At 37.9% G+C, this 18,191-nt stretch overlaps 2 protein-coding genes across 2 annotated transcripts; one reads left to right on the top strand and one right to left on the bottom strand.

Moving 5' to 3' along the window:
* Window positions 1-649: 649 nt before the first annotated feature.
* si:dkey-30c15.2 (uncharacterized protein LOC558938 homolog) lies at window positions 650-6,654 on the top strand. The gene is made up of 9 exons (XM_053319927.1): window positions 650-679; window positions 814-857; window positions 2,661-2,724; window positions 3,040-3,171; window positions 5,012-5,116; window positions 5,855-5,923; window positions 6,065-6,218; window positions 6,329-6,399; window positions 6,493-6,654. The coding sequence occupies exons 1-9, from the start codon at window positions 650-652 to the stop codon at window positions 6,652-6,654; spliced, it is 831 nt and encodes a 276-aa protein (XP_053175902.1).
* A 3,088-nt stretch (window positions 6,655-9,742) lies between these two features.
* neto2b (neuropilin (NRP) and tolloid (TLL)-like 2b) lies at window positions 9,743-15,987 on the bottom strand. Its single transcript, XM_053319926.1, has 12 exons — window positions 15,936-15,987; window positions 14,193-14,321; window positions 13,889-14,047; window positions 13,004-13,252; window positions 12,768-12,815; window positions 12,514-12,641; window positions 11,953-12,054; window positions 11,602-11,728; window positions 11,123-11,236; window positions 10,509-10,639; window positions 10,318-10,410; window positions 9,743-10,192 (listed from the first exon to the last, which is right to left on the bottom strand). The coding sequence occupies exons 1-12, from the start codon at window positions 15,985-15,987 to the stop codon at window positions 9,743-9,745; spliced, it is 1,782 nt and encodes a 593-aa protein (XP_053175901.1).
* Between the last annotated feature and the right edge of the window lie 2,204 nt (window positions 15,988-18,191).

Below are 18,191 nucleotides of genomic sequence, written 5' to 3'. Positions count from 1 at the left end.
GATTCCTACCACCAGATGTCACCGTAACACAGTTTATCATAGTAAGCTTGTGTCGTGAATTAACACCTTTTTGTTTGACGTGTAGGCCCTACAGGTAAATTCAATCACACTCTACAGTGCAAAATGAGAGTGTGTATGCACAGTTTATAACACATTGCTTATAATAATATAACATATTGCTATAGTACATTGCTAAACATTCAAACAACAACAGGTAGTAAATATTCATTGCAATGGGGCAAAAGGACATCTACATCTGTTGTTTTGGTAGGAAATTCGGGTGGAAATCCTAGTGGTACCGGGGAAGTTCCGTTTCAATTCAGTTGTCTGGTTTAAGGGTGTTAACTTAATGAAAGTAAAACGATTTTCCCCCGGGGATTACCATTTCAAACTATTGCAGTGATCATACCAACCACAATATCAATCCATCTACCGCACACGCACACACCCACACACACAGGCACGGGCACACACAAGCGGGCCGAGTGAAAACAACAGCAGCACGTGACCTGTAACGTCAAAAGGTGCAAGCCTTTGCGAAGGTGTGCTATGATAAAAGTAGGGCACATCATAACAGCCTCTTATTGAGATAGTTGTGCCCAATCTGAGAGTGAGTTTTGGATAGACTGATTATTGTTGGACCTTTACCATGGAGATCAATGGTACACAAAGTGATCAGGTAGGCACTATTCTTAATACTTTTATTTTCTGACTATGAATATATTAAATAAAAATGAAAAAGTTTATTTACATGCAAACTGTGAGGAGGGAAGTGTTATACATTTCTGAATTCATGTTTGATTTTTTTTTCAGCTTTATGCTCTCTCTACTGTCTACTTAGTGTTTCTCACTCCAAGGTAATGTGCTTCCTCATACTTTCTCAACACACTTAATGTTCTATAGCAGCTATGTCATTAATGTAGCTACACACTTCTCTGATTGTTGAAATGAGGTTTGCCAAACCAGCAGAGCAACATGACAAGAGGCAGACTTGTGTTTTCTTCCAATGTTGATACATAGAGTTTGTCATCTGTTATTTTACAGTTTATCGCTTTGGTACATTTCTCAAATCATCCTCGACATTTGCAAATCAGTAAGTGCATTTCTCAAAACAATTCGTACAAATAGCAAAACACCATAGATTACCTGCAAAAGCCAGTCTCTTGCTCAAAATCCTTAGTTCATCTCTCAAAAGTAAATATCTGTGTCAATGAACATATCAGTGCCATCAGAATGACAAGTCCTTGTTTCATTGTGTACGGATAAGACAGTCAAATTGCTTAGTCATGTTGTTAATATAACAGTGTACTCTGGAGGGATGTTCTGATGTAAACTATGGTTAAAGTTTTGAAGACAACTATTGTAAATTGTAAGTTACACCTTAGCGTATATGGGAGATTGATTGTAAGAGACTGGACAAAAGTCACATTTACAGTATGCTTTTATTGTTTGTATTGTAATTTATTGACAGACCATGTCACTGTGATACAGAAAGTAAAAGACACTACTGCATAGCACAAAGAAAAAAACAAAAGTAGAAATGTGAACATAGGACAATCTCTTTAGGGAAAACTGTACATGCAGTGCATAGCACAAAGAAGAAAACTAACATAGAAATGTGAACATAGGACAATTTTCTTAGGGAAAACTGTACATGCAATGCAGTCACACTTGGTCTACAAGTGTGGCAAATTACCAATTCAGGACAGATTTAGAAAAAAAGTCTAATGGAAATGTATAGAAATATGCTTGACATATTATGACAACTTGTTCAACCGTTTTGCATGTAAAGACTTATGTGATGAATTAATGCTAAATACTGTGGGGGGTGAGACTATTCAACAGAGACCCATTATAATACATTTTGATCAACATGACATAAGCAATTGATAATGTAGGAAAGAACAGAGAATTGTACATGATTGTACATAAACATTTGCATGGATATACCAAAGCATTTGCAACTTGTTCAAAGAAATGAGAACTGCTTTTTTGATATGCACAAGTGACACAATGATGTGAAGATTGAACAAGTAGTTTTGAGAATTTCATTCTGATCTGAGAAATGTACCAAAGTGACTGAGAAAAACTGTAATTGCCACCTGTGTTACCAGCTGAAATGTAATTTTCAGCACTGTGTTGCAGCTTATTGGATAGAAACTTTGCAAACTAACAGCGAGCTACAGTGAATTCGTCAACCTTGCTCAATGTCTTTATTTATGAGACTCTCTCTTATTTTTATTTTCCTTGGGACAAATACAACAAAAGAGTCAGAGAAAGGACAAATTGGTGAAAGAGTCAATGCAGGAAAACTGGTACCATTTTGCTTCTATTTTCTATAGAGCCGGGGGAGGGATAGGATTTTATAACAGCTTTTAAGCACGTCTCTCATGAGTCTGAGCTAAGTTGTCTTTCAGACCTGGAAGCTTATGTCATCATCAGACACTCTAATCTATGTAATAAAACTCTCTTGTCTCCTGGTTAGTGTTGATGTGGCTCCAAACTATCGTCAGTTTGAAACTTCCTGTTAAGAATTCATTTTACTGTGAACTTTACACACATGGTGGAGAAATTGAGAAAAACTAATGCAGTGTTGCTATTATTTTGTACCAACCTCTATGATGTTATATAATACTTTGCATATTTATGATTATCTGCAGTGTGATTGGGAGTTTTTCTGTCCTGGCGGTTTCCATTGTGAAATGGAGGCATCTGACAACACAGGTGAGTCAAGTTGTTTATGTATTATACAGACAGACAGATAGATAGATAGATAGATAGATAGATAGATAGATAGATAGATAGATAGATAGATAGATAGATAGATAGATTAGATAGATAGATAGATAGATAGATAGATAGATAGAAAGAAAGAAAGAAAGAAAGATAGATAGATAGATATTTCATTGTTGGTGTAGCTCTGCACATATCAATGTCACATCTATGCAGTTTTCTATAGTGGTTCAGTTACAAATCATGTTGGGGTTTTTTAAATCACTGTTTACACTGAAGCAATATCTATTATGTGTGTATGTGCAGGTGCATCTCCTGGTGCAGCTCGCCTTGGCAGACCTTCTGGCTGCTGTGATCTTGATGTTCACCAGTGCCATGAACATAGCTAAAACTGACATCAATGAAGACTTCTGCGAGTACAGCCTTCCACTGTCACTGGTGAGGAACAATTACTTTCAATCTGTAGACTGAGCGCTTGACCCTACCAATGAATCATTTACAAGACTGTTTTCTAGTGGTGGAAGGGGTTGTATTTAGATTTAATATTCTGAAACAAGATATAGTTGGATAAAAACTCACTTGATCACTTGATCATTTTGGTACTTCCAAGCTGAAGAATCTGTAGTTTCCAGGGTTGAAGATCAGATTGTCTTATCACAGTAATGCAAGATTTTCCCAGAGTCATTGAATTCTAGCAGTAAAATAAGTCAAAAACTTGTGTTACGTATTATATTGTATCTATAAAGCAGTGTGGTGCTTTACTAGTGTTATTGTAAATTTAAAAGATAAGAAGTTTTGTTGTGTCATGTCTTCAGTAATGCAAACATCACTGCCCTTTCCAACAGAGAGGTGAAACTGCTTGTTTTATGTTGTAATAACCGTTGTTAATGTTAAAAGTTTTCATGTAAGTCTAGTGTGGACTGCACCAACTGGATCTATATTCTTATTATTTCTACAGTGATAAGAGTGACAGGCAGAGCAGGTATTGATTTTAACATAAAACAAAGTATTTACAGAGGAGAAGATGAGAAAGTGAATCTGAGCCTGAAGAAGCAGTTATTCTGATTAATGGGAGTGTAATATGATGATATAATATAAAGTTAGCTCACAACTTAATACACCCACAATATTTCACAAAGTTTGGAGTTCGTTTTGAGTCAAATTAAAGACAAACTTTAGAATAAGAATTTATTTATTCCTCCATAGGTGGAAAATAAGATAACAAAAATGTACTTTAAAGTTTCAACTTTCTTACTTTTTTTTAACTTTTTAGTGTTCTGCTGCGAAATACAAATAATAGACCTTATTAAATAAAGATAGTCTTTTAATAAGGAGATCTTCATCTACATAAAACCAAACCAAATAGAAAAATCCTCATAGAGACTCATAAAGTTTCTGATCCTGAAATGTCTGATCTTGATTGAAGCAATCGTGTAGACACACCTCAGAAACCAAACCAAAACCAAAACATAAATGTCTTCAATCAAACAGCTTTTAGATTTATGTAAAATTACTTCTTCTTTTTTAAAACATTTGCTTGTGGTGACATAGGGTGACATGTAATTGCAGAGGCGGTCCTGGCTAGTTTTGCGCCCTGGGCGGACCGACCCCCTCCCAACACATGCACAATATTGAACTATTTATGTTATTTTATTACATATGTTATTAAATACAAAAATTAACAAGAGTAGAGAAAGAAATGAAGATAAATAAATGACATGTAGTATGTTAACACCAATGTAAATTGCACAAATCCTTCACCACACAAAAATAAGGTGAATAAATGAAATATAGTATGTAAAACTTTTTTTTTTTTTTTTTTTTGCATTTTATTTATTTATTTATTCATTGCATTTTCACATAACCCAATAACTTACATGTAGCTATAATGGGTCTGTATTAATTGTATAAATGTATTATTATTTATTTGGAAGCAGCAGTTTGTGTTGTGTGGCCTGGGATCATAATCATCACAGGTCAGTTTATCCCCCGCCCCCCTCCTCCCCTTGCTTTTCCTCTGAGAGTGAGACTCACACACAACCTGCTCACAGCCTCTGCAGTCGCAAGTTGATCCCCTGCTCATGCGCCCCCAAGTAGATTGCGCCCTGGGCGGTTGCCCACATTGCCCATAGCAAAAACCGCCACTGTGTTTCCTTATCTACTGTTTGCAAACACACATTTTGGTAACATATTTTGATGGTCCATCTTGTTGCTTCATGATGCATATTCTACAATATATGTTTACCCTTCCTTTGTCTATTTTTCAACTCTATTACAGACATTTTATTTTATTTCATTTCTGCTGGTGGTGGTTTACGCATGGAAGTCCAAGAATGCAATCACAGGATGGAGAGCGAGACCTACAGGGGATGAGGGAGGACAGGTGAGATGTCACATCCATCTTTTTGTCATTTGGAAATTATAATTTGTCAGGATTTATTCAATAATTACTTTCTCTTATTATGTTTGGTTTGCAGAGTCAGTGTCAAAGGAATATTCTAGCTATACCTGTTTACGCCATTGTGTGGTGAGTTTATTACACACCTCTTTTTGAATACTGTAGGTCACCCATTGAACCACAACCAGATTTTATGGATGGCGAACATAGTTTAATTCTGTATCTGTCTGGTTTCACAGGTTATTCCCCATTTCAATGTACTTTGTATATGTGCTCACTCGCGTCACAACTACTTCAATGACTCTAATCACTGATAGATCGCTTCAGTCGGTCACCGGTAATGAAAGCAAATCCAGGTGAGCATACATACATCATGATTAATTTCTTTTAAAGTCACTGCTTCCAAAGAATTTAACAATAGTCAAGTAGAACTGTTCCCATGTGTTGGTTGACCTTTTTTATGTTTCTTTCAGTTGTATTTTGTTTTTGCAAGTCGGGATGGATTTCAACTCTAGGGCTGTGAGTATAAACACTTTCTTATGTCACACTTCTGTACACTTATTGTTATCTAGATAGTTGTATTGTTTTCTTTTATGGTACAGTACTGATTGTTATTGTTATATATTGTATTTCCATGTTATATTTTATCATTAAAAGAAATGCAAGGCAGCTTCAGCTAACAAGCAATGTGCAATTGTGGTAACCTGTTTTTTTCCTTCCCAGGGGAGAGAAAATAAATTCATCAGCTATTGTCTTTTCTTTGGCGTGATTATTGTGTTGCTGTCTTGCTCGGTAAGTCATTGTACATTTACGGTAAACATCCATGTAGTTTCCATTTGTAGCTATTTGACAGTGCTACCTAAAGGCTTGGATAATATTATATTTACATGTGTGTAAGCTAACTGTGATCATTAATTTCTTTCCTTGTTGCAGGTAATTTACTTCAAGGTTGGTAAATGGTATGAACAACATGAGACAGTGGGTATGTTTCCTGTGGAGGGAGATGGACGTTCAAGAAGAAGAATGAAAAGAGTAGTTTCCACAGCAAGAAATATGGTTATCGTCATCTTATTCTGTTGGGCACCAGGTACACACGCACACACACACACACACACACACACACACACACTTAAGCTAATATAATTAATTTCATGGACTTTAAATTAACAGCAGATTGATATCTCCAATGTCTTTCAGCTCTTTTCCTCATATTTACCCTGATGATACATGTGGACCAAGAAAAGCTACTTAGTCTTTATTTTATACAGGTAAGATCAAGATCTCATTTCAAATTGCTGAGGAATGAAAGGAGAAAATTGAAACTGAGCTCCAAGTCATAGCATGTTTGTTATGTATTTCAGGCTGCCAGCGTGTCCCTGCAAGGCTTCCTGAACAGTATGGTTTATGCCTGGAGACGTCCCAACTTTACAGAGGCCGTTCTTGGGGAGAAATCACCTCTGCTTAGACATGATCACCGGTCCTTCTTTGAAGAATCACTGATCCATCACCCATCCCCTTCTTGATTGGTTACCCTGTATGCATAGAGAGACATTGATGTGCTGTGGCACAACATACTGGCCTGAAAAAGACTGGCTGCCAAGACTTCAACTGCGGACTGAAATTGAAAAAAATTTCAACAAAAAGATGGAAGGCAAGCAAAGACTTTTCACAAGCAATGACCGATTGAGTGTTTTTCATTACAGTTGGTAATTCTGTCATGTATTAAACAAAGTCATATTTCTGTATAGTTGAATTTTTTTGTCTAAATTTGGGCAACAATCACTGTGGGGTGGGATTTGTATTTTATTATGTATTGTCAATTATACTGTTCAATAAGGTGCTTTTCAAAATAACTGATTCATTACTAACTTGTTATTTACCTGTCCCCAAGTGCTCGGTAGTTCAAAGCAAAAATGATGGAAAACCTGCTAGGTTTGCATACTTTTCTATTACTGCTATGTCATTTCACACGTCACCCCTGATAACACAGCATTCAGTCTCTGAAGCATATATGTGTTGGAACAGTAAGGAATGCTGACATATTGCACACTTGAAAAGGGACACGATGTCTGCTTTCAACAGTTTGTGTACAACCACAATAGTTAAAGTATCTCATAAAAATAATGTATGGTTGTGCACGTGAGGTCATTCATGAGGTATAGCTGATACGTACAACATATCTGTACTGTTTATATGGCCATATACACACAGGAACAAAGATCAGTACACCCTCTGTATCTCAACTCTGTGATCATATCCAAGCAGGTGTGTCTCTGTTATTTCTCTGTTACTGGTTGACAGACTACATGCCAACCAGTCAATCCTTATGCAAGCAATCACCTGACTCACTCATATCAACTGCACTGTGAAACAAACTTGTCGTGCACTTGTGGCTGGAGTGAGTACTTTTTCTTTTCCTAAAGGCCACACTATCACCTGTATGCATAACAGAAACATAATGCTTGTACAGTAACAAATTGAAGGAGACAGGTATAACAGCAAAAGATATAGGATTTTTTATTTGAATTTCTTTATTTACTTCAGACATGAGAATCAAAACAGATAAAGAAGACAAACAAAACAAGAATAACTGTGTTTGAAAAGGAATAAGAAGTAAATTCATACCCCATTCTCAGTACTCCTCTATTAACTCCTATAATATATAAACAACTATCCCACATTTATTTACAACCCAAGTCTTAAAAACCTTTTTGTATATTTTTTTGAACTGATATATATTTGTGCTTTGTTTTAACTCCATATCCTGACCATTATTTTTATTCCATCCTGCACAGTTGTAGATGAATCAATGAAAAGCACCACTGTACAATACAAAAACTGTTGATTGTGGAATCATTAAGCCATTTTGCTGTAATAAAAAGCAAAACATTCACATGCACCTGACCTACTTTCAACCTTTACCTAATTTCAATTTCCTCATAGCAATCCATCATCAGATGTGCAGGCAGCCTTCCAATTCCTGGATATCATGTGATATAAATAATGATTTGTGCAAGTCATTATGAATGGCCCATTTAATGAGGTGTTTGATCACATTTTTTATCTTTTGTGGGAAGTACCTAGTACTAGTCCTTGTACTACATCAAAGCTTTTATTATTATATTGTTTATTCTTGACTATATCAGAATACCAAATTAAGTGCATGACAGGGTTCACAGGCATAAACAACACCCAAATGATAGCAACAAAACTGCATGATCATGTGTTTGTCTGTATGCACGCATAGTTGCGCCATTAATTTATCTGCCCAGTGACTTTTCTGAATATGATTAATGAACCCAGGAGATTTGCTGATTAAACTGTGAGGCTGTGGCTTAGAAACAACTGTATTTCAAAATCTGTTGTGTGCCAGAGCTTCAAGGTTAAAGTAGTTTTGTCACACTGAATATAAAGATGTGCCCATATGAGAAAATGAACATTCTACATGTTGAGGAATTTCAAAGACAATTGCTTTCTGCTTACAGTATATGAACAATTTTCACATAAGCACATTTTCCGATCTTCATCGACATTATTATAGGGACACAACATGTTAACAATCCATTATAGCCTGTCGTAATCTGTCAAAGATGTATCTATTTCATCTAGATAAATAGGTCAGATGTGGTCATACATTGTGAGATAAAAATTACCTTTAAAACACTGCAGATTTCAACACTTGTTTGAAGGTAATTAGCAGCACTTACTTAGCAGTGTTACTACGCTTATCAACAACCTACAGTCCAAAGTTGTTCTGTCCTACCCATCTGGTTGTTAGACCTTTATTAACCCACTTAATAAGTCAAAATTAAAGTCAAAAAGAAAATGAAACAAAGAATCTGATTGATAACTTTTACAACACCTCAATTAACAGAAGGGAACTTCCACCTAGCATACCTGTGAGACACACCTTTTAGAAGACTCCAGATCAACACACACCTTCCTGATGGGAAAACTCATCAGTTTACTCGAAATCAAAGGCAACATGAGACTTTTCCTAAACCAGTGTTGTAGAAATGTAGATATTTATTCTTTAATGCTGGTGTTAATCGATCAAACAAAAACTGAGAAGTGATCTTTCCATCATTTGTTTAGCATGTAATTGTGCTGTCCCTTAAAAATCCTTTCAGAACACACCCTGAAAACATATTTCAACAATTCTATTTGCTTTACAATAAAAGGCATTGAAAGGGGAGCTATTATATTGATTTTCATTTGAGACCCCTTCCTGATGAGCCCACTCATGTTTTGTTTACATCATTGTTTAAGACTTTGGCCATATTTAATATGGACATCTGACATTGTAACAATATGACAAAAAAAATAAGAAAAAGCCTAATAAATTCAGTACATTGATAACAAGAACAATACACAGCAGGCCCTGTGTTTTCTAGCTTCCCTGCAAAAGGACGCAAGTGAAAAAAGAGAAGTTGAAGATCACTTCTACATAATCAATATTATTAATATCAAGAAAGAGACATGTTCTCTCTCTCTCTACGTCCTCTGTCCTGTAAATCTGCACAATTCTGCCAAATTGTGGCACTAGTTGAAAAGTCGACGCTGCAGTATTTACAATGCTAATCTTATCTTTTTTATTGCACCTTATTCTCTTCAGAAGTCCATGGACAAGGATCTTTGCTGGGCCATTTCATAGTTCCCTCGTCTGCTTCCTGCTCTGTGCACATACACATCGTACCGTCCATCCTCCTCTTCTTCTTCGTCCTCTTCCATCACTCTATCGTGCCGCCCCACTGCTCTATCCCCCATACCATGATGCCCCTGCATTCGGTCTGGTTTCATACTAGGCCAGCTCTTCTTACGCAGGCTGTTGTTCAAGTCCCGAAAAGGTGGTAAGGTGCTCTGGATGTCCCCTCTGAAAGGGGGGAGCTCCATGGATCCCCTGCCCATGCCATGTGCACCCTGGCTGGCTTTGATGGAGTTGACAGAGGCCTGAGAGCCACAATGGTGTTCATGAATGCAGCGTGAACCTAATGAGGATCTCCTGAGTGCCTGCAGGGACTGTAGTTCCTCCGATAACTCCCCAAGGTCCCCAGACATCTCCTGAAAATTATGATGTGCACTCAGTAGATGGTAAACAGTAGAAATTTCAAAACATTATACATAATTTCTACTATTTGTACAACACTGTAAACATGTTTTATGTCTACTGAAGTAATTAAACTAACCTTGTCTCTGAGAGTAAAGAGTTCATAATGTGGAGGGTCAAACACCTCCTGGAAGTCACCCCGCTGGAACAGGTTATTCTTACGTACCAACACCTTGAAAGTAAGAATGAACACACTTGATAAATTGATAATTTACCCACCAATATTTTGTGGCATGATACTAAATAATTGTTGGTTGATGACTGATTTACCTTTTTACGTGGCTGTTTGACTTGCACCAGAATGGAGATTATGAGGAGCAGCAGCACCACTCCAGTGGACACACAGATTATTGTCCCATGAGTCTTTGTGATCTGGTGAAAAAGACCTTTGCTCTTTTTCTCTGGATGATAGAGAGTGACAGAGAGAGAAAATGTTGGGGAAGTTCAGATGCATAGAAAGTACATCAGTCATTCACTCATTGCAGTCTCAAGTAGGACAGTCTGTATCTTTGGTTGCCAACAACAATTCAGAGCCTTCGCTAAAAGCAAAGCACTGCTCAACAGTCATCTCAATCAGTTAATGTGATTAAGAGTCACTTAAAAACCTAAAGACCTTAAACGTCTTTTAGCTGCAAAGAATATGTGATTATGATTTTCCTGCCAAGAAAACATTTTTGAAGGGATACTCTGGACTGTCAAACATTTATTAATATGTATTGTTCTGTGGTATGAGCCTAAAAAAATTATATAAGACTTGCTGGGATATTTGACAAAAGGAAGAGAGAGTGTGTATCCTCCTGCTAATATTTTGTAGATGTATAGTACACCAGCACAGCACATGTTCAAAGAAAGAATTAAAGACAGCTTTGGCATAACTAGAGTACCTTTGCAGTTGCTTTCATCCCAAGGGAAGACACAGTTTTGTATGCCATTGCACACCAGAGAAGTGTTGATGCACATGTTACTGTGGCAAAAGAATGCGCTGCCTACACAGGGTGCTGAAACACAAACACAGGTATATCAGTATGATATGTAAGTAGGATGACAATGCAACGAAAGCCATTAGGAGTAGAAGGGAGTTCAATTACGGTAAATCTTTGCCATAGCCATAAAAAATGGATTTATTTCACATATTATTTTATTACTAATATGTTTTCTTGTACTTTCTTTTCGGCAATATATATGAGAACATAGCAATAAGCATGTTGAATAAAAATTTCCAGAGGGCGCAGCTACAAATCTGTTTGCAATCATACATCCAAGTCACATACTATACCTTGCTGTGTAACAGCTACAGAATTTAAACAGAAGGAACAAAATGTAAAATGGCAGAAATTAAGAACAATCTGAAGCAGAAACTCACGGTCAGCAAAAGATGTGAACAGCATCCGGAAACGACTGAGACGGCTTGCCTCATCAGCCCACATCCTCACTACTCCCACACCAGTGTCCAGCATGATGTCATTAGCTACTGTACTACAAAACTTGGCCTGCAAGAAACCACACACCATTTCTCCTGCATTGCCGGATGCATTGTCTCATTGAGGCCAAGTTCTGTAGAACAGTTGCTATATATTTTTGGTTCAAATATTATGTTTAAAAAAGCATGTTTGACAAGTTAAGATAGACAAATAAGTAAGTAAATAATAAATGAAGTACATCACATCAATGGGCTTTTATTCTATAGTACATACTTTAACATAAATGACTCTACCTTTAGGTCTTCGATAGCATTACTGCCATCATAAACAGCCACAAAGTTCTTCTTACATTCATTTGAGTGTTCCATCTGGTATTCCAAGAACCGCAGGTAAATCTGGATAACCAATGAGGAAATATTTACATTTTCATTTTTCATGCCATACAGTGTATTTTACTGTGCACAAGTTCTATTTAAAAGTGTCACTACAAGAAGGGATCAAATATAAATCACTTTGAGTCAGGTTTATGTGCACTTATGCAGATTGCAACTGTTAGTGAATGTTTGATAATAAAAGATGTGAAGTGCATGTGTTAAAAATGTTGGATGATCTGAAGTTGAAATCTGCATGCTTTGTCTTTATGATTATGTAAAAGACATCCTGACTGATGTGGAGCAGATGAAGATTTAGGGAGGAAGAAAAATGCCCGGCAGGCTGGAAACTCATCTTTTTAAGCACTACATGTCATTTTGCTCCTAATGAATCACGCCCCCCCCCCCCCCCCCCCCCCCCCTCACATAATTATCTGGAGAAACTGATATATATCCAACAATAAACCATATAAAACATCGTACCCTGTTGTTTGTTGGGGCGCGTATAGTCCAGATGCAGTCCACTGCCTGGTCTGGCTTTATTTTGTACTCCTCCTCTACCTGACTAGAACGGATCAGGCCATCAGCCCCAGACAGCTCAAACTGACAATCTGACCCGCAGACAGTGACAGAGGCAGAGAAAGTGGAGACACACAAGAGAGAAATGGGATTATATACAGTATATATCACATATACAATAAATCTAAAGAGTAGGATGAGCTGTGTGCTTGTACTACCTGGGATGGGGTTTAACAGTCCTCCAACATGAAGGTGAAATTCAGGGTCTATGGAGTATATCACAGACATGGACAAGGAGATACTATATCAGGGTTATTATTGGTGAGAGTGTAGACATTTGATTGTCTAGTACCAGGTAAAATGTTGATTAAAACTTCACCATATGACTTCCAGTATAATGCAATGAGAGCTCAGTGGGAGGGATCAATAAACCCTCCCACTGAGTTGTATTTACCTGCAGTAAAGCAGTACTGAACCTGGAAGCCAATCCCTTCCAGCTCTTCATCGCTGAAAAAGCGGATCCACATGAAGCGTCCACTGGAGAGGACAAGTCCAGGACTGGCAGAGCCACAGAATCGATTGATGAGTGGCGAGAAGCTGAAGGGACCATCCCGCACCTCAATGTGGTCGAAACGACATTCAAATGAGGCCTCAATGTAGAAGTTCTCATCAAACAGCAGCTCTATCCTCTGCCGGGGTAGGGCTGAGAGAGCAGGCCAGTGTGTCACTTCTATTGCCACAAAGGTGATTCAAAGATATAATACAACCAAAGAATATACAGTAGACAGAAGAAATATTTGCTCCTGTCCACTTTTCCTCAGTGTTGCTGATTTTCTACAAACAATTGCTGAAGACAATACTGTTTTGTGAGATCTGGGAGTAATGAGAGAAAAACAGCAACTAAAGTGACATTAAAGTGTGTTAGAGTTCTTGCACTGTGAAAAGGTTATCCCCTGCCAGCGTGTTTGTACTTCAAGTGAACACAGAGACAAACTTTAGCATTGGAAATAATACGTTGGTCAGACATTGTCTAGGCTTTGTTACCAAGACAGATAGTATTAAAACAGAAAATACTTGTTCAAAATCCTTTTATACAAAACATTGTGACGAATTCAAGTTGAAAGTCGGAGATGATAACAACAGCAGATTGCATTCGTGATAATCTTGCACAGCATGCAAGACACAAATACTGTTGTTATTTTCGCCATCACATTCTGTTTAATCACCACTAAAACCCACAAAGAATCTGACTTCCTTTCAGTGAAAAAAAAAATCACTTTCAAGAAAATTCGATTTGGAGCACTGCAGTTATTGGGGTCAAGTGCATGTTGTTTATTACCTTCCAGTACGTACAGGCACTCCTTGTTGGGAGGGTACATTTTTGGGTAGTTTGGGGAGCTGAATGTGCCGCCATCTGTGTTTCGTACCCAGTTTCCACAGTAACGAGAATGCTGCGGCCGCTGAGAAGGTTTTACCCCTTTTGATCCTGCACCTCCATCTGTATGTGATGTGAAGCCCAAGTGAGACATCACAACCTGGCATGATATGCAGTAAATATGAACTAATCCTTAGTTTAATTGCAGTATGCGTCCTGATTTAATATAAACCCTCTGTCAAGATTGCAGGGAAGATATCATCCTTACCTTTAGTCTTTTGCGCCAGAGCAAATCCCTCTTCAATGAACAAGAGAAAGATCCAGACTGTAAAATAAGTCAGCAGTGTGTGAGGATGGGTACAACCAAGGAATAAAGGAAGAAGAGAAACGGAGAGAGCTTAGCAGGATTTGTTTGTCTGTGGTCTCTGAATCCCTGAATGTACAGTATATAACAGGCCACGGATACTGAGTTCAAAAGCTTGACTGGGAGAGAATAAGGACATGCTGCTTCCACCATCTGTTTGCTTAACTCTTCTTCCTGCTTTCCTTTTTTTTAAAGTTTAACTTACTCTGCGGGTTTAAGTAAGGTTTAAGCAACTCAGTGGACAATAGTTTAGACTGTTGACAATCTGCGATCTGTCTTGATACAGTGTAAAAACAGTTAGGGAAATGAAAAAACACTACAGTGCCATAAAATCATGTTTTGTGCCACATGTGTGTGTATTACATCAAATCTGACCTAAATACAGGTTTAGCCTAAGGGCACTTGGCCATCAAAATTAGTTTTGAGTTTTCACTAAGGTGGCATGTTGCTGTGAAACTGCAAGATAAAACAAACATGATGCAGTGGACATTTGTGCACTATGTTTACTTGTCTATATGTGGATGTGACAGCTAAGAAAGTAAGCATGTGATACATTTCCCCAAACATTACTAATATATATGTGCTCGTTTCTGGCCTACAAGACTATAACTTTTTTTTGTAATTTAATATTTATTGGATGTCATCTTCCTTTTACATTGACCTATAAATGCTTCATTCCATGTTAGCATGTGTCATGTTAAATCAATCTTTAAAAAATGGCCATAAAAATGCAATTCACCTGAAACCAGTCACCCAAAAATGACTTGCCTTAACAAACTGTACTTCTTTCACTGAACTGATGGCAAACAGCTAGTTATAATGTCATATTGCATACATTGAATGAAGGAAATAAAGGGTTTTAGTTCAGTGGAAAAAATAATTGGACAGAGACCATTCTATTCAGTCTGCAGAAGGGGTTTGTAGGTTGTTTCTCTCCTGCAATCTTTTTCTTCCTTTTCCCAATAAAGGACGTGTGCTTTGAGTTGGGAGCTGTCACTTCAGCACCACAAAAACCTTATACTACGATAACCCAAAACTTTCAAAACCAAAGACGTGTTTGCCAGTTTTGTGTCTTTTGAAAATATCTCCGTGTTTTGTTTTGTGTATTCAGAAAAGCGACAATTTCTCCATTGTAACAGTAATCATTTTGTGCGCGTATCAAAACATGCCTATTAGCTGAAAATGTCTAAGTTTGCAAACAACGTACACAAATGTGTAAGTAGCCTGCCAAGGAAGCGATATTTGACATAGATTAGAGTATAAAAGGTTATATAAACTTCCAGCATCTCTCACTCTTTCTCAGACAAAGTGAAATCCCCACATCATGCAAATATGGATGATCCCACTCACCTACAAGCATCCTCTCAGCTGGACTCCGTTTTCTGGGCTTTGATTTCAAACTTGACCAACTGTATCTCCTCACAACCCCCGCACATTGAAGTAAATTGTCCGGATTAACGCATGTTAGAACCACTGATAAATAAAGTCCAACTTTCACCTTTTCATCCTAATCCTATTGGTCAAGATGAGAAAAGCTTCAGTGGGAAAAATGAGCAGTTGAACTTCTGATTCATCCTCACTCTTCTGTCAGGGAATTGAAAAGGGAGAAACACAGTCGATGAGCACAATTTTCCAGTGCGAGTGTACGATGTTTCTGCAGAGCTAAAGTCCGCATCAGACTGAGACTCTTCCTCCCCATTAACGATCAGTCTGCGGCTGCTCGCGGTTTTAAGATTGGGTTTAGTTGGCGCGAGAAGGGGGAAGATCAGATTGCGCATGTGCATCATCATAACATGAGTAATAAGAAGTAATACGATAATCCTATCATAGCATGTCTGGCATAATGATGAATTAAATTAGGAATTCTCTCTCATTCCACCAAATTTAATTAGCTGATTGGGTAAGTGTCCAGAAAGCAGGCACGCGCACACACACACACACACACAAACATAACACAACACACGTGCCAAAAAAGTAATTGGGCATAAAGCAGTCAAAATATTGCATTTCTCTTGCATTTCTATGCAGAGCAGAGAGCAGAGCACATCCCCTGTTGTCTTTTTCCCATTTTCTTGAAGGACACATGCTGCCTAAAGTCTACATAAAAGCTGACAAGAGCTGTGGAAAGATGGAAATAGAAGCCAAGAGTTGGTGGGATCAGGATGTTCCTTTGATGTGTTTTGACGTGTTGGCTTTTACCAACAGAACATGTCACCGTGTCCACTGGCAGATTTGTGTCTCTACAGCTGATTGTAATAGCTTTGCAGCCAAAGACATCCTCACTTTGACAGATGATGTCTGGGTGCAAATGAGCGATATATTCCTATATATTCTTCCTTTATATATTCTTCTGTCTGCCTTTTGCACTCACATTTGTATGGGCAGGTGTCTCCATACCACAAAACAGCACTCCAAAGCAAACTACCATTAAGCAGTAAACAATTCCACATAACTTTAGGGTGATCATCAGATCTTTAGTACAATGAACAAATATTACTCTCTAAATTGTAGTTGTAATGGAAGTAATAGTGATATGCTTAGTCTGGGTGTAAGGTATGTGTTTGTAATTCGTTTCTCCCTGTTGTGTTGGTCAAAACACCACTTAAGGCAAAATCTTCCAGAGATTGAACTAAAGAGAAAGTTATTGCACTGCACAACTGGGGTAGTTCATCACTCAACCAACTCACAAAATACTATGCTGAACTGGGTGAAGTCAGTTACTATCCACCAGAGACACGTGGATTGGCTCACGCAATTACCAGCACTGAATGAACTTACACTGAACAGTACATTAGACATACGAGCATCATATGGACAACTGTAATTGATAACACTAAATTTGTAACTTACAGTTGTTATATTACTGCTCCAGTAAAAGTTGCAGTTATCAGCAGTGGTGAAAGATACTCAGATCCTAAAATTAGCAACTCTGATGTAAAATTATAGTACAAAGTAGCAGGAAGAAAAGCAAATGCCCAAGTTAAGTATAACTGGTAAATGTAATTAGTTACTTTCCAACCATTTATTAGTGGTAGATTATAAGTGGTAGTGTTAATAACTTTATTTCAGTGTGTGTAATTTATGTTGAAAAAGTCTAACCTTTTGAGTTATTTTTTTTATAATGATGATGATCCACTTCCTTCCTTGCTTCTTTGTATTCCCTTTTCAACAAAAATAAATGATCCACAAGAAGAACGGCAGCCACAGAACTTCACTAACAGCTAGCAAACCACGGAAACTTCCTATCATAAAGCCCAGGGGCTATATTTTCAAAGTCTCCAGGGCCATCATTATTCAGTAAGGTGGGACCAATCTTTCTTCTGCAGTAACAGCCCTCGGGGTGAATTAATTCAGCAGGAGATGAACACACTCACCCACACAATATATGCACAATCATAAAGTTGCATCATCTGGGCCCGTGTTAAAAGCGACACTATTCCCTTGTGATTGATTATAGAGTGAAAGTGTTGTCTCAGAGATGCATGAATCATTTATTTTCTGCGGTAGGTTGGGTTTGGAAGGACTGCTGTTACACCGTCTCATCCTGATCCATGTGACATTTGAACTGCAGCAAGAAAGTGCAAGTGACTGCTAGCCTCTACGAATGCCAGCTGTTACGCTCATGAACAGATGTCACAGTTGGCTATCCTCTCTATTTGTTCCTCTCTGTCCATCCGTCTGTCCGTTTGTCTGTCTGTCTGTCTGTCTGTCTGTCTGTCCGTCTGTCCGTCTGTCTGTCTGTCTGTCTGTCTGTCTGTCACTCGTAAGCCCTCCCGCAGACTGAGAAACTCATACACGTACACCTTTGTTTACCACACATCAAAGGCATTCAAATCTGCATCTGTTGCTATGGTAACTCAGCCGGTGTCTTGCCTGCTTCTTCTGAGGCAATCAGAGACCTAG

The sequence above is a fragment of the Scomber japonicus genome, chromosome 5 (assembly GCF_027409825.1).
Source record: "Scomber japonicus isolate fScoJap1 chromosome 5, fScoJap1.pri, whole genome shotgun sequence".
NCBI lineage: Eukaryota > Metazoa > Chordata > Actinopteri > Scombriformes > Scombridae > Scomber > Scomber japonicus.
The sequence above is the reverse complement of the archived record's forward strand: the minus strand, read 5'-3'. Positions and strand labels throughout refer to the sequence as shown.